The sequence below is a fragment of the Asterias amurensis genome, chromosome 7, assembly GCF_032118995.1.
Source record: "Asterias amurensis chromosome 7, ASM3211899v1".
NCBI lineage: Eukaryota > Metazoa > Echinodermata > Asteroidea > Forcipulatida > Asteriidae > Asterias > Asterias amurensis.
In genome coordinates this window covers 7,412,039-7,437,542 of record NC_092654.1, presented here as the reverse complement: position 1 = coordinate 7,437,542, position 25,504 = coordinate 7,412,039, and the positions used below count along the sequence as shown (strand labels likewise).

At 36.2% G+C, this 25,504-nt stretch overlaps 1 protein-coding gene across 3 annotated transcripts; it reads right to left on the bottom strand.

Moving 5' to 3' along the window:
• Positions 1–107: 107 nt before the first annotated feature.
• LOC139940119 (ras-related protein R-Ras2-like) lies at positions 108–23,987 on the bottom strand. 3 transcript variants are annotated; one of them, XR_011786385.1, is made up of 7 exons: positions 23,635–23,987; positions 20,115–20,202; positions 16,556–16,658; positions 14,521–14,629; positions 12,247–12,365; positions 10,953–11,090; positions 108–8,623 (listed from the first exon to the last, which is right to left on the bottom strand). XR_011786385.1 is itself a non-coding variant. In XM_071936364.1 (6 exons), exons 1-6 carry the CDS (start codon positions 23,737–23,739, stop codon positions 11,003–11,005), a joined length of 612 nt encoding a protein of 203 aa, XP_071792465.1. In that variant the 5' UTR covers positions 23,740–23,987; the 3' UTR covers positions 9,395–11,002. The 3 variants fall into 3 exon arrangements, 1 of the variants encoding a protein (XP_071792465.1); XR_011786386.1 differs by having other exon boundaries at positions 108–7,775; XM_071936364.1 differs by lacking the exon at positions 108–8,623 and having other exon boundaries at positions 9,395–11,090.
• Positions 23,988–25,504: the final 1,517 nt, after the last annotated feature.

Genomic DNA, 25,504 nt, shown 5'->3' with positions numbered 1-25,504 from the left:
ATTTGCCAATCTTAGTGAAAGGATGTGGGTTAGCATTGTAGTAGCTGCATTTACCTTCCCTATACAAACAATGCAAGTCTCATTCATATACAAACATCTTGGTGAACCCCTACGATTCATAAACACACTGGAATGTTGACAGACACAAGACTAGCAAGTCTTTTGTCAGTGCAGTGAATATAATTATACAATATTTTGTGGATGACAATAATATAAGGCATTTACAATTAAATATATGTGTTTGATACCTGTAGTGATGAAATGTTTTAACAGCATACCATTTACAAACCTGCTTTTAGGACATCATTGAAGACTGTTCATAGTATAAAGGGTTTTCACCAACCAGAAATGTACAGACATAATTAATCAATTTAGAAAGTATGCTGTTTTTATTTAGCCACATTTTTCTGTAACCTACTGTATAAGATCAGCACCTTGGAGATCACAATATAAGTGTAAGTAGGATTTGAAACTTTGCATGGTGGAAATAAGATATAGAAGAGTTTGCGGTAACACCATGTAATAACAATCTCTAAATGAGTTGGGGTGGTTCTGAAAAGAACCGTTGGATTAACTCGACGTTTCGATCAGTATGCTCTTCATTCTCCAGAAGACGATCAGAGCATACTGATCGAAACATCGAGTTAATCCAACGGTTCTTTTCAGAACCACCCCAACTCATTTAGAGATTGTTATTACATGGTGTTACTGCAAACTCTTCAATATAAGTGTACATGTAAAAAAAAAAAAAACAGTAGTATTTGTGTTATAGGTGGTAGTAAAAGTTTGTTATAAACCAAGGTTACACAAAAATAAAATTTGAAAGTCAATGTAAAAGATTGTGCAGATTGTCTTTAAAAGTCTTACCAATTAATAATTTATTAATCCCAAGTACATATTCTGTGACAATTTGTCACAGTTTTTTAGTGAACCATTCCAGGCAGGCATGGTATTCTTACTACTTTAATATGATTGCTGATTTATGTGTGACCTCAGAAAAATCAGTCAAATTGTTTTTAAATAGCCTGGAAAGTCTAACCTATTCCACATATATTGGTGAATGTACATCGGTCAGCCCTTGTAACTCCATCCAAGCACCAATCATAATGCCTGCATAGGAAAAGTTATGTTATAGAGACCTGCAGCTGATTTCACAAAACGCTAGGATTAATCCTTTCTAGAGTCAGAACGAGTAACCCATTTTCCCGTCCTGCGTCCTAACGTCTATGGTTAATGGAAGTTAACTCGGTTTAAGTCCCAAGATTAATCAAAAGTTAGGAAGAGTTTGATGAAATCAACGACTGGTATTATATTGGACTCTTGCATGGCATGCAGTACACTTAGCACACGTACCCTGACTGGATAAAAATGAACACAATGGAATTGACTCCCACAACGTTGAAAATGATAGGCACACATTGACAGTTAAAAGTGGTACAGTTCATCCCCAATAAAAAATCAAATGATTGTTAAAAGGACATCTCGATCACCCATATCTGGTCTCCATAAGATACATGCTATCATGCTGGAGTCAGCCCCCCCCCCCCCCACCCCCACAAACACGCACACAAAACCTACGTATTCTCTTACTTCTATAAGTTCAGTCAAGATAAAACCAACAATATCATAGAGAATGCAATGACGTAAGATGTGGAATCTTCAGTTTCAATTGAAAATTGAATGTTATTTGCACACTTGCCCTATAATATTTGCAAGCAATTTGACACCATTTTACCATGGTGTACGAGTAGTCACTCTTGTACATGTGATTGTTGTACCCCTAATACATGTGAGCATATAATATTGCATGCTGTATCTTAAAAGCATTCCTTGACTTGAAAGTACATGTAGACAGGTAGACCTGCACATTTTTGCAATGGATTTAATGTGAAAAAAAAAAGTTATTTCAGCAGCAGGCCAACCTTACTAAGAATATTTCATTGTGTTGTCTTATTGTTTGTAAGTTAACCTTGGGGCTATTTTTGTGAAATAACCCAAAATGCGGTTGAAACCTGAACAGAATTGTAAGGAAACAGCTTTGTTTAGTATTTAATCTTTTCTTTATTGGCAAGTTTGCTGGAAGATAAAGTTGTTTTCCAATAACTCTTCAAATATGAAACTAATATAGGACACTAACATCTATGTTGCATTATGGATAGGAAGCAATATTCATTCCCTTTGTCTTTAATCCACTTGCACTTGGTTTAACTCATATTAATTTTAAGCAAACTTAAACCCAGACTCTGAACTGGCAGTCCATTTTCAACTGCTCAAACACTGCATATTGCCTTCAACTGCACACTAAGTTTGCTTGAAGGTAAATTCGTTATAAAAGCTTGTCTGCATCCCATATCCAACTTGGCTTTCGGCTAAATTGATATGGGATGCAGAAGTTCTATGTGTTCCCATACTCCAAGAGCACTGTGTGATAACTACATTATATCACTTAAAGATGCTATGCCAGATTTTTGGCCGATTTGACCCAAAAATTTTGATTTAAAATTCAATAGGTATTTTGATGGGGGTCGAGAAAGTTACAAGCTTTCATTTGAGCCATTGCTTGAAAAAGTCCGCCAATTATAAGTAGCAGTAAAATAAAGTGCTCAAAATTAGTTTTTGTCGGGATCCCGACAATATATCACGTTACCAATTCTTATGTATTTTATAAGAAACGTTTTAAATTGTTGTCATGGTTCCTGACCATTAAAAGTAAAAGTTTAACTTTTTTTCGTTAGGGCGGGTGATACTCTTTAAAATACCATTCACTAAAAAAAATCATTTTTTAATGTTTAGGCAAAAAATCTGACATAGCATCTTTAAACATAACCTACAAATAATTCAATACAAGTATACAAATTCTAAACTTTTTTGGCAAAAACTAATTTATTTCCCCCATACCTCAACAGAGAAGTTTTTTTTAAAATACATCAAACTTCTATGGTAAAACAAAAGTCGTTTTTGATTACTTTGACAGAAGATATCCTATAATTGAGATTCATAAAATATTAATATAACTTTTTACATGTACATACTTTGTTATTTCTACTTAAAATTGTTTTCTGAAAAGTAATTATTACTAGATACAAGTTTGGCAACAACTTCTAAAAGTCACAATAAAATAACTACTTTATATAGGAAGTCTAGATTAGTAAAAAGTAAACGTGATTGTAATATTTGCAAACATTGAATAAATTACCAAGTCGATTCGAAAATATTTTGTGTTTATTTTTTTCCCTGTAATTAAAGGAACACGTTGCCTTAGATCGGACGAGTTGGTCTATAAAAAGCGTTTGTAACCCTTTGTTGTAAAATGCATATGGTTGGAAAGATGTAAAAGTAGAATACAATGATCCACACAAACATGCCTCGAAATTGAGTAGTTTTCTCTTTACTTTGCAAACTAACACGGTCGGCCTCTTATGGGAGTCAAAAGTTTGACTCCCATAAATGGCCGACCGTGTTAGTCAACGAAGTAAAAGGAAAACCGTGCAATTTCGAGGCATGTTTGTGTGGATCATTGTATGTTACTTTTACAACATCTTTCTACCCATATCCATTTTATAACAAATGGTTACAAACACTTTTCAAAGACCAACTCGACTGATCCAAGGCAACGTGTTCCTCTAATAATTGCATTTGGCTTGGAAACCATTGCTTACAATGATTTACTGACTACAAAGTCTAACTCTGTGCAGTTTGTACAATGTGCCAACAAGGAAGGACTCTTTTTAAGTGCTGGTATTTTTTTTAACCTTGTTCAGTTCACAAAAAGCGCTACAACAACATAGGAATATTTGGCTGAAATAGGTCATCTTTCTTTGCAATTTGTTTTTCTATTTAAGAGAAATTAAGTCCCTTCTTGATGAAGGGATCATATTGAACTTCTTTACAGGGTAATTTAAATTATCAATCAACCATTCAATCAACAGACCAACCAAACCCCAGCCAACCAACAAACCAACCAACCAATAAATAAACCAACCATTGCCAATAAATAAATCAATTACTGGACATTCACTGACTGAATGACTGTTGACTTATATCCATTACTATCTACTTGATCAACAATACAATTTATGACATCCTTACTGTATTTTGTTATCAATAGGAACCATGGAAGCACATCAGCAAGATTAAGTATCTTGATTTTTGCAGCAAATCATTATCTTTTGAGTCGTTTATTTATAAATGTAAATGTTTGGCATGGCCCCAAACATTGTGTTTTTAATACAACATATTTAGCATCACTACATCAACAAATTTCCTTCAGAACGGTTTATATTTGTATGGATTCCATAAGGATTGAAATGCTTAATATATTGACAATATAAAGTGGCTAGACTGTCTTCTGACTAGCCATAGACTTCTATCAGGGAGTATTGGATTATTACTATATGTAGTTTTGAATCTACCATCACAACAACCAAAGCTAAATTTAAACGGGAAGTTCCAGAGAGTTGCTTAGTAGAAAATGCCAGGAACCAAGTACAAACAAGACACATTACAACATGTCCTGTTTCTGCTCCAAAAAGATGTAATGGCTGAGTAATTTCATTTGCTTTATAGCAGCATTATTAGCAATAAGAACATATCATAATCTACAATAACAATCAGACAGTTAAGTAGAATCCCTATAAAATGAAGTAAATAAAATAAATTAAATTTACCAACTGAAAAGCTGTACATAATATATAAACATAAAACACATACCTGAAACCTGAAACATTTAGTGACACACATCGCGTCTCATTAATTACCAATACAAAATTCGTTTTGTAAAAATGCTTAAAAATTATTTTAAAACGTTAAATGGCACCATGTGTTGAAATATTAGTTGATAAAATCTCAAGATTTTTAGCAAGTTTGATAGCTTTCATGCATACAAAATATTAATACAATTGGATTATTCCATGCATAGATGAACAATTAAACTATACACCAAGCACAAATAGTTTTTCCTACTAGAACTGATCACGAACACAATAAAAGACTTGCAAGAATGTTTGTCACCAAGAATCTCCAACACTGAATGTTAACTAAGACGATAACATTGATTTGTTGTCCAACATGACTATTACTTAATAATGAAACAAGTACAAGTGGATTATTCAAACTGCAGCTACTTTAAAGGCACTGGAAACCCTGGTAATTGTCAAATAACAGTATTATTACTTGGTGTATCCCAACATATGCATACAAATTAACAAATCTTTGAACATTTTTACTCAATTGGGTATCGAAGTTGAAACAAAATATTGAAAAAATAAAATCACCCTTGTTGCACAAATTTGTGTGCTTTTAGAAGTTATAAAAGGCTTCAGGCCTGATGGCTTTTAATATTGGAGTGAGAAATTACCTTAAAAAAAAATTACGTTACTTCAGAGGGAGCTGTTTCTCACAATTTTTTTAACAATCAACAGGTTGTCATTGCTCATCACCAAGTAAGTTTTTATGCTAACAATTATTTTGAGTTACAAATAGTGTCCAGTCCCTTTAATTCAAAATTCATAAAGGTTGGGTCTGACGATGATTATTTTAGCTGATTCCGATTGGCGAGTACATAATGTAGAGATAAACAGATTGGTGTCAGACAACAAATAATTAAAGAGCAATAAAGGCACATTCAAATCAACTGAGCAATAGCTTGGAAACTTATAGCACTACTACCTGTGCTAATTTCATCCTAACAACCCTCCTTGTCCAAGGAGAGCTGATGGAATTGGTTAAGTCCTAAAAATTTAAACATTAGAAAGAACCTTCACTTATTCATCCCTAAGCCCTAATCATTTGTATAATTCAAGAAATAGTAACTCTTTAAACTTACATTTTAAAGCTTTATAATAACCACCAAGCTGAGCCCAGTGTAATGGACTGGCATGCAACTGCCCGTTTAAAAAAAAAAGAGGAAAATTTTCAAAGGCACAACGCAAGTGCGGAGCGAGGCAGCCGAAACGCCACGGGACATGATACCCACAATGGTACCCTCGAAAATGTTGAGGTTTATTATGCTCTTAGGTGCATTTTTAGCATGTACTAGGCTTATTTTACATGATTGTAGCTGTACACTGTTAATGCCAGGCATGTATAAGGCTATAAAAAAAAACAAAAAAACGCAGAATTCCGCAGAAACGCGGAAGAGTTGCATGCCTGAATGGAGCTGCAAGTAGACAGGTATGTCTCGAGTTCTGTGAACAAAATCACAGGCATATTACTCGAGTGGGATTTGAACCAACGACCTTTTGCAATTCTAGAGCAGTGTCAGTGTATATGGGTAAAACCAAGATTAATATTCTTTATCCCGATGCAAATGTCCATTTATTAAATAAACTTGATCACCTAGGGATTGCCAGCTTCATGTTACAGATTAATGTTACCAATAACCTCAAGCACAATCAAAGGCACAACACATGTACAATCAGACAAAGAAATGGCAATAAGTATTGACAAACAAAGTCAAAGCTGAGTGATTCTCATTAAAACATCAACACTAAACAACATTATACCTTTGTTGTTTCAAATGAAATGCAGTAAAATTAATCATTAAAAAGGGAAAAGGAATAAATCGATTGAACAAACAATTTGTTTATCCTAAGCAGTAACCATAGGCTACCTTGTTGTCATATTTGTAAGTCTGTGTAAAATACACAGATAGTTGTAAAAATGAGCAAGTATGCTAGCAACCTCAGCTTGGTAGCATGTACAAACATGAAATCAAACTACATGTATGCTTGCAACCTCAGCTTGGTAGCATGTACAAACATGGAATCAAACTACATGTATGCTAGCAACCTCAGCTTGGTAGCATGTACAAACATGGAATCAAACTACATGTATGCTAGCAAACTCAGCTTGGTAGCATGTACAAACATGGAATCAAACTACATGTATGCTTGCAACCTCAGCTTGGTAGCATGTACAAACATGGAATCAAACTACATGTATGCTTGCAACCTCAGCTTGGTAGCATGTACAAACATGGAATCAAACTACATGTATGCTAGCAAACTCAGCTTGGTAGCATGTACAAACATGGAATCAAACTACATGTATGCTTGCAACCTCAGCTTGGTAGCATGTACAAACATGGAATCAAACTACATGTATGCTTGCAACCTCAGCTTGGTAGCATGTACAAACATGGAATCAAACTACATGTATGCTTGCAACCTCAGCTTGGTAGCATGTACAAACATGGAATCAAACTACATGTATGCTAGCAACCTCAGCTTGGTAGCATGTACAAACATGGAATCAAACATAGTATAAGAATCTGCAATGGCTGCTTTGTGTTTTTGCAAGGCACATATTTCTTTAAAAGATTAAAAACAAAGCCAAAAGAAGCATCATCTATTGGAAGCAGAGAGTAACATTTTCACTACATTTTACTCACGGCAATGGTGCATTCCTTTGAAAGAGAAATTTATTCAATATTATACCAATATTTTTGAGCCATTAAAACTTCTCAATTTAAAGTTTATCAGACATTTTGTGATAGAAGATTTAAATAGCATAGTACAAAAAATCTATTTCTGATATTTGCAAAAATAACCAGATGTAGATAAGGTCTGTTTTTATTGCATTAGTTCAAAACAGCATTTGTTAACAAATTATACTTTATGATTGATTCTGAGACTTACATGTAAATAGGTAAAAAATAACTTTTTTTCTGACTTGCTAAAAACGAAGCATAATAGCAACTTCTAAAAAAAACCAAAACCCTTGCCTTTTGTTGTTCTAATTTATCTCCATAATGCCAAGAAACTCCTGCTAGATTGCTGTGAAAGTTACTAATACAAACAAATCAGGACGAAACAAGAACTTTAAATAGCTCACAGGTTAACTTAATATAATGTAAAAATTCTTTACAAACGAAACCACTTTAGAAATAAAGAACGGTATACATCTCATGTAACCACGTACAATATTCATACTACTTTAATCCAATTTCTGCTTTGCTTGCCCCAAGAAATAAGGAAAATTTGGTTTTCATTTTGGTAAAATGAAAAAGGTAACAAGTTTAACTATTTTCTAACTTGCTATTTTCTTTAACCCCCCCCCCAGTTCCATGACCATTGGTGTTGCGCGGTCACACACACAAACAACGTTCTGATCTATATGCACGGCAAACTGTACACGCTTAATTGTAATGAATGAACATAGAGAGCCCTTTGTATGTCTGATTCACGGATCATCCGGATTTGTCAATGAGGGGGAGAATGCTAGTCACAGCGCCCTCTATGTTCATTCATAACAAGCAAGACAGTTTGCCATGCATAGATTGGAACAATGGTTGTGTGTGACCGCGCAACACAAATGGTCTTGGAACCAAGACTACCCCCCCCCCCCAAAAAAAAAAACCCACCTGAAAACATTAATTATGGCAAAGTTTGGTTTTCTATACAGTATTAAACAAAATGAGTTGACTACACAAGAGTATTAACTAAAAGCAATATCGCCCAAGCTTAGTATAAACCAATACACATGACATCATTTGAGCAGGTCAAAAAAAGGTTGCTTATTTGACAATCCTGTGCACTGTGCGTACAAAGATGTGCGTTTTCATTGTTGGTCAAACCATTGGGAGGTCGGATATCTTGTTGCACTCACCCTTGCCTTCTTTCTTCTTAAATGTTGTATTTTTAGAGGAAGGTACACATTTGGTGTTGAGAAATGGGACGTCAAAAAAAAAAAAATTTCATCTAAGACACTGAATCATGGGCAGTAATTGCTACAATACAGTAATATGTGTTATCAATAACTAAACTTTTTAAACATAGTGCAATGTTTAATACAAAGAAACACCTTAACCGTAGTAAACTTTACACATGTACTTTTCTGATGTTTCATGGAAACCATACCCTTGAAATAAGTGTATCATTCCAGAAACCAATTATGTACCTGCCCTTTAACCTTTTGTAAGTCAGTATTCAATGATCATCTTATGGACTTCCAGAATATTTTAGACATTCGCCGTGAGCCAGTTTGGAAAAATTGGTGTGTACAGGCATGAGAATGGGTGATGATAAAAAAACAGGAAAAAAATTCAGTTGATTGGAAATGTCAATACTCCATCATTTTTGTGTGCAACACGAGCGCGCAGCGCGAAGTCCCTTACGGCCGGGGTCCAGGGCCCGCTTAAGGGCCCTGGGAATTTTAGAAGCTCTGTGGTGGTCTCTGATGCATTTCTGACACCTATTTTTCCAGGTAGAAGTGAGCTACTTTTTTTTCATTTTTCCTTTTTTTTTTAAATAATAGGTTTAAGGGAAAATAAGGAATGTAAAGCTCAAACAATTCAAACAATTTTGGGTTCGCCTGCGATTTTGTTACAATTCCGGAAAAAGAAGGGGAAAAAAAAATAATAGTAATAATATTTTTATTTTTTTGACGATCTTATCCCTTATTTCTGCCCTTGAAAATGCTTTTTTTCTCACCAACAATCATTTATATAGGTTCTAGATTTGAAATTCGGTTATGTAAAAGAAATTCTTTTGCAATTAAATGTTTATGATTTTAACGATCCGTCGGCGACGCACATTTTAAAATATATATAGGCCTATATATTTGGCGAGAGCGATGTGTTTTTGAGAAAGAGGTTGTTATTCAGCATAGGGTATAACTGGAACGAGGTTGAGATTAGACCCCAACATAGAAATAGAACCAATGAAGAAAGCACGTCGTCCGGACGTACAGTGTGTTCGCTGGTTCCCAATATATCTTTCGCTGGTTGTGAGGCAATAACAAGTACCAGTTTTCCATGGCCTGCCGGCTATCTCAGATTCGTGCCGCGCCGCTCTTTGGTTCGTGTACAAACCTGCACGTACACAGTACACAGTACACATGGTGCAAACACGTGCATTGTTTTTTCAGTAGACTTTCAAAAGTCCCCACACGAGTTATCTTTGCTGCAGCAGCAAGCGCATTACACGCAAACATTATTGAACCGTACCACTATAAACGAAGTAAGGAATGAGGCAAGTTTATACATCTGTCGCTGCTGCATGCATGCGCGATGCTAGGAAGACCACAGGCCGTAAACTGGGCCAGTTGCTGGACGGCAATTTATTGTTTAGGTGCCGGTATTTCATGAACGACGTGTGGGGATCCGCGATAATAACAATTACAAAGGTAAACTTACATTGTCTGACTGGAGAAGACGGATTAGAGAAATCCAAATGTATACCCCCAAAAACCTACCCCCCGAATTTTATAGCAAATTCACATCGAACTTGGAGACCACATTTTTGAAAGGAAAAAAAACGGAATTCCGGTTTAAACCGAAAGATTCTCATGCCTGTGTGTATCAATGAGGTATCACGACGGCCTAGCCGTTAATAGCATTGGATTCAAACTCTGGTGTTTCTGATCAGCAGAGTTTGCATTTCGAGTCCCAGTCATGTCAACTGTGTCAATAACCAAAACACCTAACCAGAATGCTTCCTCCTTCGGATGGGACGTTAATCTTCTGGTCCTGTTTGTTGTGTAATGCATGTAAAAGAACCCAGTGCACTTTTTGAAAAGAGAAGGGGTTCGCCCCAGTGTTCCTGGTTTGATTGGCAGCATATTGTGCGACAGCACCATATCAACCATGACATGGTGCTATGTAAAAGGAGTAGATCTCATAATTCAAATGTAGTCCCACATTTCTTGCAGGAAAATACTGTATGTTAAAAAGAGCATTGAGCGCCATTGAGTGACGAATATACGCACTATATACATGTAAGAAGCCACTATTATTATTTTGATTATCATTGTGTATACATGTACACACTTGATGGCGTTTATGAAAGTCACTGGATTGGAAGTGGTTTTGCTGCTGAGTTAATACAGCTTATGATCAAAACTCAAGTCTAATAAGCTCTTGATACAGAGTATTAATTAAAGTTGATCCCTGACTCCCAAATAACCAAAGTCTGTCAAAAACATGTAGCACTATCATTACACAGCATCCTTACCTGACATAATTATTGCCACAAACTAAGTAGACATTTATGGAAGGATGGCTTTACAATAGTGCACAGCATGATTGCTTATCACTGCTACTCTTGCTTGGTCGTTGCAGCATAGGTGGGTTCTCCTCTGCTTGAAATTTTCTACAGAAAACAATTCGATCAATACAGTAAATTAAAATCACATTGCATTGACACTCAAATGTATAAAAACAATCAACAATTATGATAGATATCCTAAGTCTTTAGTGTTTTTATACATTTGTCTAAAAAAAAGAATCATCAATAATTGTAGTAGTTATAACCAGCATTTAATTGATTCAAAACAAAACTTACTCAACAATTATTAAGACAAACTCTCTGAAATGCAAAACTTGCATCAAATTCAAAATGAGTGGATTAAAATCAGTATTATTGTACAAAAGTGCTTTGCTTGCACTTTAGCAAATTAAGACGTAATCAACACATAATTGGATGTGCAGCCAGTGCAAGTAATGATCATTAACAAATGTAATAGATACTTAACGGATAAATGGTTGGCCAAAAGGAGGATGATTCTAAGATATCAGAATACAATACCATTATTAATTGACATTTGAGAGTTTGACTTAGGAGGAGATATAACATTTCACCATCTTGAAAATTAAAAACTACAGAACATGTTTTATGAAACTGATGATTGAGTACACAAACCACTGCTGCTTGTCGGAAACAGAAATGACTAATAACAAATTACTCACAGGATTTTATATGCAAGTTAAGGTCACTTGAAAAAGGTCTTGGCGAAACTGTGATATTTTTCTTTCTGCAAAATTGTAGTGAACAGAATCTGGGAAAAAGCTACTGGGCTCTTTTTTAGCAGCATGAATGCAAACATGAGTTACAATGTAATCATTTAGATCATTTTTTTGGATCACTTATTCTCATTAGCGGTCTGTCTTCCCAGGATTACTTGCTGAAAAATACATAGATTAAACAAAGTAGAAAAAAAAAGCAAAAAAAGAACTGAGACATTGGACATTGGAACTTGGTTCAAGTTTTGACATTTCGGTGTTGTTTAATACCAAAAAGATTGAAAAAACTAAATTAACCATTGTATTGATCTGTGCTTGATATATGCAGAGCTTAGTTTTCATGGCTCTGTGATAGGGGTTCAATGCAGATCTACACTGTATGTCATTATGTATTACATATACCATGTATACATGTAAAGTCTGAACAGGAATAGACTGCAAGTGATTCGGTTAAATGTTCACCAACATTTGAAACATTAAAAAAGTCAAGGCTCACTGTTTCTTACCGTATTGTTCTAACAAGTTGATGAAAAGATTGGTCCACATTCATTCTTGTCTTGGCACTTGCTTCAATCACCTCTACCTTGAGCTGCTTGCCAAGTTCCTGTGCTTCTGATGACGACACCTTAATACAATAACATGGGGCAGGAGCAACCAAAATATTCAAAAGATACACGTCGAGACTGCATTACTTTATTAAAGTTCTGTAGTTTCCATAAATTCAAAAAGCTTAAAGCTTGTTTGTCTGACCGGTTGTTGAAAACTGAAATACAAATGTTTCAAAATGTACATGGTAGATTCTTGATTTCATCTTTAATTGCCGTTCGAAAATATTCACTGAAGGGCTGTTAGAGTATAATGGTGCCAATAACTATTGATACAGATTCTAAACAAACAACACATTCTTGTCCTACATGTACATGTAACTCATTATTCAGAGATTGAAACTTTGAATGTTCACGAAAAAGTCCATCTAAGTGGTGCGAAGGTTTTGCTCAAACAGGCATCATTAAAGACATTGGACACTATTGGTAATTTTCAAAGACCAGTCTTCTCACTTGGTGCATATCAACATATGCATAAAATAACAAATCTGTGTAAATTTAAGCTCAAGTTCAGTTGCAAGATAATAATGAAAGAAAAAACAACCTTGTCACACGAAGTTGTATGCTTTCAGATGCAAGTTGATTTCGAGGCCTCATCTAATTATGAGGTCTCGAAATAAAACCCGAGGAAAATTACTTCTTTCGCAAAAACTTTGTTACTTCAGAGGGAGCCGTTTCTCACAATGTTTTTTACTACCAACAGCTCTCCATTACTCGTTACCAAGTACGGTTTTATGCTAATATATATTTTGAGTAATTACCAATAGTGTCCACTGCCTTTAAATAATAGGAAGAGGTAATGTCAACTATAACAAAATAGGTGTAGATGCCGCGAGGTTTAAAATAAAAATTAATGTCCCAGCCCTATGCGTAATCTTTTAAAGAATTTGGGTACTTTTTGTACACAGAAAACAAAGTCCACAGATTTACATTAAACTTACACCGTTTGAAGATAATGATAGTAGAAAGTGTACTTTAAAATATTAGTTGCTGAAGTGCTGTAGTTTTTGAGAAATGAGTAAAACAATGTCATGAAAATACGTTTTTACATGCTAAAATAATGTTCGTTTCATGATCACTGAGACGAAAATTATTTTCATGACATTGTACTACTCATTTCTCAAAAACTACAGCACCTCAGCAAGTAATATTTTCTTCTGTCATTATCTTCAAACTGTGTACGTTTAGTGTAAATCTGTGGACACTGTGTTTTTCGTCCTACAAATCGTACATAGACCCTTTAAGGTGTGTTTTGTTCAGTTTGTGATAGTTTGCTTGAGGACGAATGCATGTCCTGAAAAAATGTAGCTGTGTGTTAGGTGCCATTCCCCCGTCCCCCTGCCACTTCCTCTCCCCCATGATCCCGTCCCATACGCCTCTCTCAATACTTATGCATGACGTCATAATTCTTACCCAAAATGAGGCTATGGGCCCACGCTTGCCACCAATTGCAGTCGTAGCCTCGTTTTGGGTTAGCATTGTGATGTACCTCATGCATAAATATTAAGAGAGGCATATAGCAACAGTTCTTTGCTTGTACTGTACGTGCGCTGCACATAGCAACAGTGAGAACAGCGTGCAAAACCCCACAAATTTGGGTGTTTCTTTTGCTCATAAATCTGTCAATTCTAAACGGATTTAGTCAGCTCCTTTCTTCCGTGTAAATTTGGCGAGGTTTGATGCGGTATCCAGGGAGGAGATCCAAAAACATACACACACACGCACACAGACACACAGACATGATTCAGCTAATTAAAAAGAGAAAATATGCTGTAAGGCAACTGTCAAAACGGCAGTACCTTCTAGTGTCAGTTTGATGACATTGTGCTGTGTAGAAGACAACAACATGTATGTATCGTTTACTAATACTTTGTAGTAGGTTAAATGCCAATTACCTATGCATTTACAAATCAACTGAAAGTCTCAGCAAATTTGTGTACGATGTCACAGGCCTGATCATTCACAGAGACAACGGAAGGGGATTGCCTCCATGCCCCCTGGTCATTGCCTTGGAGCCCTTGAAATGCTCACAGGGCCTATTATATTGTAGCGTGCCCTTTACCTAGGAGACAGGCCTTGGTATTGTGCTCCTTCAAAAAACAAAGCATACAGGCCTGCAATGATCTTGACATACAACATTGATTGAAACTCTACAAAGTGAAAATACCAACTTACCGCTCGTTGGTCATTCAAATCTGCCTTGTTAGCCACAAGGATCATGGGATACTCATCCCGATCTTTGACCCGCAGAATCTGCTTGTGAAACTTGATTATTTCCTCAAAACTAGAGCAAACAGGAAAGATGAAGATTTATGAGAACAAATTATTATGTGTTCAGATTGCATTTTATGCTTTTTCATACATTAATCTAATTTTACATGACATTTTTCAAAACACATGTTCCAAATAAGTATGATATGTTTACCACATCATTTCAAATGAATGATCCTTCAATATGGGGGGGGGGGGAGGGGTGTCATTAGCAAATAAGGAAAGATGAACGTTAATGCCAATATGTGCCCTGATAGAGTTTTATGTGGGCTTCCTTAAATGACCTGACTAAAATATAATCATTCATTATAAATGCACAGATTTTTCATTAGAAAAGAGAATTTACAGAATACATGTACAAAGAACATTTCTCCCAGTCAGCATGTTTCCTTAAATCAAATTAGAATTCAAGTCCTAATTACTCTTAACACACATTGTAATCATTCAGCGCTGTTTCGATGAATCAGTCAATTTGATTGTTATTCTGTGTAAACTTGGATCTTAGAGTGGAAATTTGATCTTCCATAAATATCAGAAAATTCTATTTAACAATGGTCCATTGGCTTAAAGCCATTGGACACTTTCGGTAAACAGTGTTGTCCAAAGGCCCACACTTCATGTATCACAACTTATATTTAAAAATAACAAACCTGTGAAAATTTAGGCTCAATTGGTCATCGGAATCAGGAGAAAATAACGGGAAAACCCACCCTTGTTTCCGCACGTTTCGCCGTGTCATGACATTGTGTTTACTATAATCCGTAATTCTTGTTGTCGAGAATTGATAATTGTTTTAATGTTTTCTCAAAAAGTAAAGCATTTCATGGAATATTTCAAGAGAAGCCTTTTACCATTACCTTCTGTAAACCCTGTAAGTTATTTGTAAATCTGTGAACTTTTTTTTGTTCCTTTTCCGAAAGTGTTTAATGGCTTTAATGTCAATCAAGTAAGTGTTACTAATAGGCAAATACGGGCCCAGTCAAATGCTTCTGGAATATGAAGCATACAGAAGTACAAGCCTGTACCAGCATCATGTTTTGTTTTTAACTTCACCCAAACATAGATCCATTAAAAGATCATGATGAGGAAGTTGACCAATGATACATTAATAGTTTTTGCTTACAGTGTATTACTACATTATATTTCTCAGAAACAAGTAACTTAGTAGGCCTACTGTACATTTTAAAAATAAATCCTAAGCCTGTGAGCCATTTGCATAGTCAGCCTGTAGGTCCTACACTGTACATGTGTTACAATAATAATCTTGTTGTCTAACCAGTTCATGCTAAAGGATTAATCAATCTTTTCCTGTTACTTGTGCAGGACTATTTTCAGTAAAAAAAAAACCCAAACTTTTCCTGTTACTTGTGCGGAATTATTTTCAGTAAAAAAAAAACACTTTTTTTCCTAGCCATATAATTTTGTTGTTGATATAATTTAATAATGTCCCCCATTCATTGTTTACCCCTTGCTTTTTTCTGTATGCTTTCTAACCCCATTCATGTATTTCCACTTCACTGCTTATAAATGTTTCACTTAGTTACCTGTTCATGCTTGTTGTGTTGTCTTTTAGCCTCGAGAAAGACTCTGCTAGGGTCAAAACGTCAGACCATTAACTATTTTTTTTTATATTTCTATTTATACCATCAGTCCATTTGGTTGGTAAGTTGTTTGCAACAGCTAATTTTATTTTCTCATAATTTAATATTCCAAGAAAACTCATATTAGATACATTTTCTCATGGCAACTAAGCTTATAAAATATATTTCAATTGCTAATTTTTGTTTGATTGATTTTAACTCAAACCATCTCCTGAGCACTGAGACTCAAATTTGAACTCAAGTCATGGCAACGCACATGTATCCATCAAACTCAAGGAATACAATGGATGAGATTTCAGAGAATGTTGGGAAGACCGAGGGAAACTTTTGACGTGTACCTTGTTCTATTGGTAAGACTGTACACAAGAAGGAATCCATCGCCAGTCCTCATGTACTGTTCTCTCATTGCATTAAACTCATCTTGGCCTGCTGTATCCAAAACTAAAGAACAAAAAAAAGAACAAATCATACAGTATTAATGTCATTTGGCAAAGTTGTACAGTTGTACAGAACAAACAATACAAATTATCACAAAGAGAATAGCAGGGCTTTTATAACACCCAAGCAGATCCTTGCCATTTGATTGGAGGATTGTCCATCACGTGTTAGCAAATAAAAGTACTATTGCACACTACGTCACTCAGCGTGCAGTTTTTGTTCCATCCGAAAAGTACTATTGCACGCTGAGCAAAAAACATCACTGCCTGCGCGTGTCTTTGGTAACGCAGCAGTGTTACTACAAGGCACATACTAGCATTCGGCAACTACATGTCTCAAAATGTCAAACAGGCCGACCCAACACGGGTGTAATTTCACAATAAAAAATTGTAGGCCTACGGTTTGTCTATTTTGAAAGTTGTATCCTCCAATCAAAATGACAAAGATCTACTTGAATGTCATATAATGTTTTTAGTTCGTGCAATAGTGCAAAATGTTCATTCATTGAAAGATGAAATGTTCCATTCAACTCGGCTCCGCCTCGTTGAACAGAACATTCCATCTTTCAACTCATGAACACATTCACACCATTACACTCATAAACATTCATTATTTGTATAATATGGGATTCTTACAAATGAATTTAAGATTTGAACTAAACTAAAAAAAAACACACATTATGCTGTTATTTGTAAAATTCACAAAGAAATTGTTTCTTTTAATCTATATGTAATAAGTAGCTTTCTCCTAAAATGTAGGTATGAAACAAATCACTATTGCAATATTTTTCTTCGTACCATCACACCCTTTTCATTTTTTAATGATTTACAATACATTATCCATGTTTTTATTTTTAAAGCATTTAAACATTTTCAAATGTTGACACCTGGGATACAATTGGTATCAGAAATGAAGTCCATACTTTAAATATTTTGGCCAAGCTCACTGAACCTGTTACAAGGTAGCGAGGACAGAATCACTTTTGACAGATGCCAGGGGCAAGTCAAAAGTGCACCCCATAACAACTTGTAGGTTCAAAATAACCTTCTAGGGACCATGAATAGCCTGCAGGTGTGTACACTGTACACTGCAGGGCTTGAAAGTTACACCAATGATCACAGATCACAGGCCAGTGAGTTTGGAGTCAGGCCAGTAAACTGACAACTGGACAAGATAGCTGTCTTGGATTTTTCAACTGGAATACTAACATCTCACAGTGCATGCTGTGTTCTGCAATTGAAAATCTACGGATGTTCAACCTAACATATTGATTTTTAGTTCAGTCTGAAAGAAAACAAGCTCTAAAGTATACTCATACCGAAGATGAGATAAATGAGATGAATCTGCTCTTACTCCTCTATTAAAAAAAATGTGAGCTATTTACATACACAAGCACCAACTGAATCCTAACTACAGTCATGCCAGTACTAGTACATGTACACCTACAGCATGAACAAATACTGGAAGTGCAGGAGCAGCTACACTGTGTCTGGTTTTCTCATGTAAGACGCAGAAAGTAGGCCTACATTGTAATCAAACCTTCATGATTACAAAGATGCAAATGACGGGCCACCCATCCCTTATGTTACACAAAACCATTCCCTGTCCACTTCCCATTGACAATAAACATTATCTCCCCGCCCCCCCCTCCCCCAATGTTGACAGTAACACTAAGACCTGCGTTAAAGTACACACTTTTGTCGTGTCGAACTAAAATAATTGGAAGATGGTTAATTGAATTTGACAAAAAAGCGTAGTTTAGCGCAAATGTTTTATTTGAGTTTGACACTGCCGTGTAGCATGCCAAGCCCTGGTCGGGCAATTTTTAGTGTCACAGCTCGAATTGTCATCATGTCACATGGCTCTTTAGCAATGTTTTTTTCCCGCGTCACCATTTTGAATTAATTGAAGTGCGGCAAATTAATTTAATAAATTCAACGTTTGTCACTGATTCATTTTATTGCCGCACTTTTGTCGCTAGAAAATCAATTGAGTTCGACATGGCAAAAGAGCCACGTTTAGCGCAGGCCTGAAACAGACCGCCAATTGGAACCAACATTGAAAGGGACGGGGGGACAAACAAGATATGGCCAGCATTGTAGCTTCTTGACAGCTATGTAGCCTTGAAGTTTACACACAAATTGTAGTCACAGGTCAGCCAAGTATGAGATTTTACCATGTACTTTCTAACCAAGTAAGGTCATATTTCCAGGTATGGAATACTCCAGTTGAAACTAACTGGATTCATAGTATGTGGTGACCACTCAAGGTTGATTCTATTTACATGTAACTCATGTGTTAAAGCCTACATGACCTGGCCTCTGCTTCATTTGAACATGAGGACAGCTTCAACATGGCTGATAAGAGCAAAGGTTTGGGGTAATGTTGTGCCATATTGGATTATGTTAGTTGAAAGCAGAGAATCACTTAAGAAGAGACAAACATGCTCAAACTATAACACCCCTGGCACATTGTACAATAAAAACATCATCACAGCAGTTTGTGACACAGTTTTATTTGCACTCATTAACAGTATCATGAATTCCATATGCCAGAAGCAAGCCAATTAACATACGACACATTCTCTGAATTTTTGAAACTGTCTCAGTATTGCACTGCAAGTTATTTCTGAAGGTGACAAAATCAATTTATTTGCTGGTGAAATGCTACATGCAAATAAAAGCAATCTATTTTACTAAAAAGATTTACATCCACACATTCATGAACATGACCAAACACTGTACAGGTTACTGGTAACAAGCTGTATAAAAAATGTTCAAAATCTTGCTACATATAGTACGTGTTATATCATGCACGCGTCATCCAAAGCACCCAACATTCAGATTTCAGAAATCATACTTTTTCATTTGGTTGATAATGATTTCGCATGTCATCATCAGCACTGGTCACCATGCAACCACAGTCAAATCCCTAATTTTCACATAATATGTACACAAACGTATGAAGGCAGTAATTTCAAATTCCATGTGCAAAACTCTGAGAAAAGAAGCATCTTTCCAGTCAAGATGACCAAAGTTTGTTTGTTTGTTTGTTTAGATGGTCTTCCCATCAAGGGAACTTGGCAAACTCGACAACCAACCGAACTTGACAACCAATCTCTCTCATACAAACATTGGTTTAACGTTTTATATTAGATGATTATTCATTGCACAAAGCAAGAAAATGTGATTCATTAACTAGACGACAATATTTATTCAAGTCATTGTGAAATCAGCAGTTAGCTGGGGGATTCAAACCCCAACCTTATGATTGCAAGTCCTGCAGTCCAACAACTTACCACGGTGATTATTGTACAGAGAGTAGCATCAAAGTAATGGAAGTAACCAACAAAATTCGCTATCCAGATCACGATCATGACCCTAGATAATTCTTTAAAAAGTGTAATAATTTGACTGAGTGTTGTTTTAAAAAGCTATGAGCTAAGTGACAAATACTTACTGTCTAACTTTGCGACAATGTTATCAATAACACATTGCTTTGTGTAAGAATCTTCAATTGTGGGGTCGTACTCTGCGACGAAACATGACTGAAAACAAAGAGATAAAATGTTACATAAAGACATCAGGAGTGGGTTGAGTTTTTTTTTTATAAAAGAAGAATATTATCCAAGTAGATCCTTGGCATTTGATTGGAGGATTGTAGGTTACCATGCCTTTATTTTGTACACCATTGCATGCCTACTACATTTAAGCGTGCCAGTCCCGTGCATTTTGCTGTGCTATTCAGCAAGTCTTTTCGTTCTATCTTTTTTGCACTCTGCATTCTAGACCAATTTGTATTCTGCCATGGAATGTGAATCCAGGAAAATCCAGTTTAATATCTGAGTTACGAAGCATTGAAATTTTTCTGTCCCAGAAATTGGCCCTCATTCAATCAAGGACTAAAGAATAAATCCTTTATTGTAGAGCTAGGGGAAGCCCAGGTTGGACTCCTCCCTTGCATTTAACCCCAGTGGTCTGGTTTACATTTAGCAATCACCCTTGTTTACAGAGTTCCTCAGGGTTCCTGATTGATTAAGTTCACTATATGAGACATACGTGGTTTCATACCAGAAGTAAGTACATGTACATGAATCCATGATGTAGCCTGTACAATTACGTATGACACTGACACTCTCTCAACTGGAATGTGTTTATAGTTTACTGTTATACTAAGGGAATCAATGTGTGGTGAAGAGGTTTTTAACCAGTGGTTTAAACCCGTGCCGAGGCCTGAACTTGATAATTACACTGAGACGAAGTTGAGGTAAATTATCAAGAACCAGGCCTCGGCGGGTTTAAACCACTCGTTGAAAACCGTTAAAGGAACACGTTGCCTTGGATCGGACGAGTATGTCTATTTAAAGCGTTTGAAACCGTTTGTTATGAAATGCATATGGTTAGAAAGATGTTTTAAAAGTAGAATGTAATGATCAACACAAGTATCACTCAAAATTGCACGGTTTTCCTTTTACGTCGCGAACTATCACAGTCGGCCAAAATTTTGACTCCCATAAATGGCCGACCGTGTTAGTCGACGAGGTAAAAAGAAAACCACGTAATTTCGAGGCATATTTGTGTAGATCATTGTATTCTACTTTGACAATATCTTTCTAACCATGCATTTTTTAACAAACGGTTACAAACGCCTTTTATAGACCAACTCGTTCGATCCAAGGCAACGTGTTCCTTTAACAGTGCAAGCCACCAACCAAGGTCATTATCACGCAGTGAAGACCGGGTACGAACACTGTTATTCCCATTAATAATTATCTTCTTAACGAATTAAACGGCTAAAATTGTCAAAATATTGAGACTTTTCTCTCGGCGATACATGTTCAGGGGCCATATTTGAGCTTTTGATGGTTCCCATCTCATTTGTGCGTTAATCACATTACTGATCTTTGAAACCAGTGGCTCTTTTAAATATTATGGTCTGTTCAGTGCCTTCACTGGGGTTGAAGGAGGCAAATGATTGCCTGTTCTTTGTGCGTTAAAACGCGCCCATGAGCTCAGCGTCCATATAGCATGTCGCTGTAAACAAGACCATGAACAAATGAGTTTACATGCGCCCGCATGTTATCTCAAATTGATACAATTTCAGCGCGTACGTGCATGTGCGCGAAGTTGCAATGAAACTAAATAAGCAGGCGATAAAGTGCAACACACAAGGTTTGCACAATGTATGCTGATTTACATGTAAATGTAGGGGCCACTTATTCGCTATTTTCCAAAGCCGGTTTTCATACCGACCGTTAAAACACCCCCACGTGACCGGGTTATGACCAATCATAGACTTGAAACCGTCCAAGGTATTTATTAATATAAATTCATGTGTAAATTGACAAATTGTTCATACTATGATTCTGCAGTCTTCATGAGATATCTTAATTAACAAACAAAAACAGATTTTAACTCATTTATATTCAAAAACTGAAAGACTTGACTTGATTGCTGTGATTAAAATAAAATGTGGACAATAGATTTGTGCATCTTTTCCGGTCGCACTAAATACTGACAACTCACGACCCCTCACGACAACAATTTTTAAATGCACTTTAACAGAACATTTGAACGTAATTCAACCGTTAAATATGTGCACAAGAGTCAATGCATCTAAATCACTTTCAAACTGTTGAAAAAATTGTATTTTAAGCTGTAAAAAAGGTGTTTTTTACCCCGAATTTAGTAACAAACTGAAATATTCGCCATGTTGTCTTTCGACGTACTTGGACGATTCTATTACACCGCAGGAGGTAAGGTAATTTCTGAGGGCTGAGTTTTATTTTTTCGTTTTGGTTTTAGCTACTGATTTTTTCTTTCTTGTTAGTAACTAAGCCGCCACTCTGGAATTTGAAGTTAAAAGGGGAATAATCATCTTGCATTGTGTCACCCCTGCGGTATAATAGAATCGTCCAAGTGCGTTGAAAGACAACATGGCAGATATTACCATTCGTTACTAAATTCGGGTAAAAAACACTTTTTTTTTCAATTAAAAATACAACTTTTTCAACAGTTTGAAAATGACTTGGGTGCAAATGACTCTTGTGCATATATTTAAAGGAACACGTTGCCTTGGATCGGTCGAGTTGGTCGTTTTTTGACCGTTTATTATAAAATGCATATGGTTAGAAAGATGATGTAAAAGTAGAATACAATGATCTACACAAATATGCCTCGAAATTGCGTGGTTTTCTTTTTACCTCGTCCAATAACACGGTCGGCCATTTATGGGAGTCAAAATTTTGACCCCCATAAATGGCCGACCGTGATAGTTCGCGATGTAAAAAGAAAACCGTGCAATTTTGAGAGATACTTGTGTGGATCATTATATTCTACTTTTAAAACATCTTTCTAACCATATACATTTCATAACAAACGGTTTCAAACGCTTTTTATAGACCAACTCGTCCGATCCAAGGCAACGTGTTCCTTTAACGGTTGACAAATGTTCTGTTAAAGTGCATTTAAAAATTGTTGTCGTGAGTTGTCGTGAGGGGTCATGAGTTGTCGGTATTTAGTGCAACCCATCTTTTCTACAAAAATACACATCTTATAACATTCCGTATGGCGCCACCACCTTTTCACTCATTTTTACAATGAGATACTATATTATTTCATATCGAATGAAAAAGTGGTGGCGCCATACGGAAACTTTTCCAAATACACATCAATCCATCATCACATGATGACAGATTCATTGCAACGTCAAAATATAAGGTAAAATAATGTCCAAATAAAGACAAAAGTGTTACACATCAACAATTTTACCGTCTGATGACACACACTATTTTTTGATAGAATTAAATATCATATCCCATGTAATTGTTAATGTTTGGCCTACTAATTTGTAGTTTTTACAATTGTACACAATTAATAGACCATGATGATTAGACCATGGTAGATTAGCATCAGTAGGTGTATGAAGCTGAATTAAACTGTAGTAAAACCTCTATGTTTAGGTTCGGTTTTTTACATACCTGAATAAACTGTATCGTGATGGCACTTTTACCAACACCGCCACCCCCAACTACGACAATCTTAAGAGTTTGTATGGTCCCGTCACCGGCAGCATTGGTCGACATGTTGATTCCAAATCATTCAGAAATATTGCCCAATAATAGATTAAAATTTCTTAGCGCTATGTAAAGTGCACCGACTGTGACTCAAATCTTATGACCTACATGTTATGTTATGTTCCTTATTTAGAAGAGATTCTACTGGGTTTAAGGAGTGTGCTGTGCTGCTGTAGCTGCAAGTTCCGTGTGTGTTGTGGGAATGGGATACACAGTTTACAACAGGATGATCCGGAAGTGTTTCTTTGCGTGTATATCGGTTGGGAACACACAGCACACTGTACATGTACATGTACATGACAGTACTAACCCGTGTATTATTTCTCCATGGTACAATGTAATGTACATGACAGTATCGCCCCATGTAATGTACCCGACGTTGTGCATGTGCGTTGTGCATGTACATGTACATGTACATGTATATCCATATGCGCGCTGCATGATTTCAAGCTGCACCCTTGTGATTACGTATGTTAATTTATGCAGTTATTCGTTGTGATATTTTGACGTTCATATAAAGTTTTAAATCGCATTGTGGTGAATGAACACATGAAGCAAGTGCAACTTGACACTGCCAACACTTTGCTCCTGTATCCTGCCCGCTTTTGCTAATGCTACTCTCACATGGATAATATGCTTTTAGCGAAATGTGCTTACGAACGGAAATATTTGACAATCGCTCAAACTCCGCAACATTCGCCGTGTCTTCGTAAGCGTGGTAAACACTGGTAACAAATTTGGAACATTCACAAATTATTCCCACCTCCTTCCGAAGATCGGTCAATTTATTATTTAGAAACCGGTTTCTAAATTTTAGCGAATAGTGCGAAGACGGTCATTCGCCGTTGATTTTTGAAAGGCAAAGGCCAAGCGTTGGTTAGCATTCGTAATATTCGAAAGATATTGACTTGCAAGGAGAGGACCTGTCCAACCTCCATTCTGGACGAAGTCAACGCGAAATTCAAATATTCATCTTCGCAAGAACATTCGCCACTCTGTGAGAGCAGCAATACGAAGCGCTTCCTATTTCAGCGAATGTTGTGAAGACGGTAATTCGCCATCGATTTTCGTAAGCATCGGTAAGCCATTTTGGTTGTTGGTAAACCGCGCGTATTATATGCGTAAGATATTGGATAAGGAGAGGTCGAGGGACGACCGAGAACAATATTCACTATCAAATTGCAACTTTTGGGCAAATTCATCGCGAGTTTTAAATGTTCATATTCGCAAGAATATTCGCCCAAGTGTGCAGAAGTAGTTGACCGATCTTCGTAAGGATGTGGGTAATAATTTGCGAAGGTTCCAAATTTGTTACCAACGCTTACGAAGACACGGCAAATGTTGCGAAGTTTGAGCGATTGTCAAATATTTCCGTTCGTAAGCACATTCGCTAACATTTTCTTCCCAGTGTGAGAGTAGCATTACGAATGGAATTAATTGTCTTTAAACTAAGTTTAAATAGCGATAGCCTGTTGCCAGCTTGCCGTGTTTATCCCCTTGTGGATCGAAGTGCGTTTCCTTCGACAGGAAGACAACTAAAAATCCAAACAACAACATTATTCTGAAAATTCCGAAACTGATGTTATCATACATTCTTTTCAAAACATTTAAGGGCTTATTCGGAGAATATAGTCCACGAAAAAGTTTCTTCATTTCCTAAAAAAATAAAAATAATAATAATAATGTAAACCACTTTGTAAACAAGATTATATATGATTTCAAAATGTTTCCAGTCGGTGGAGCAGCACGGCTGCCTGATGACCGATGGCCACTA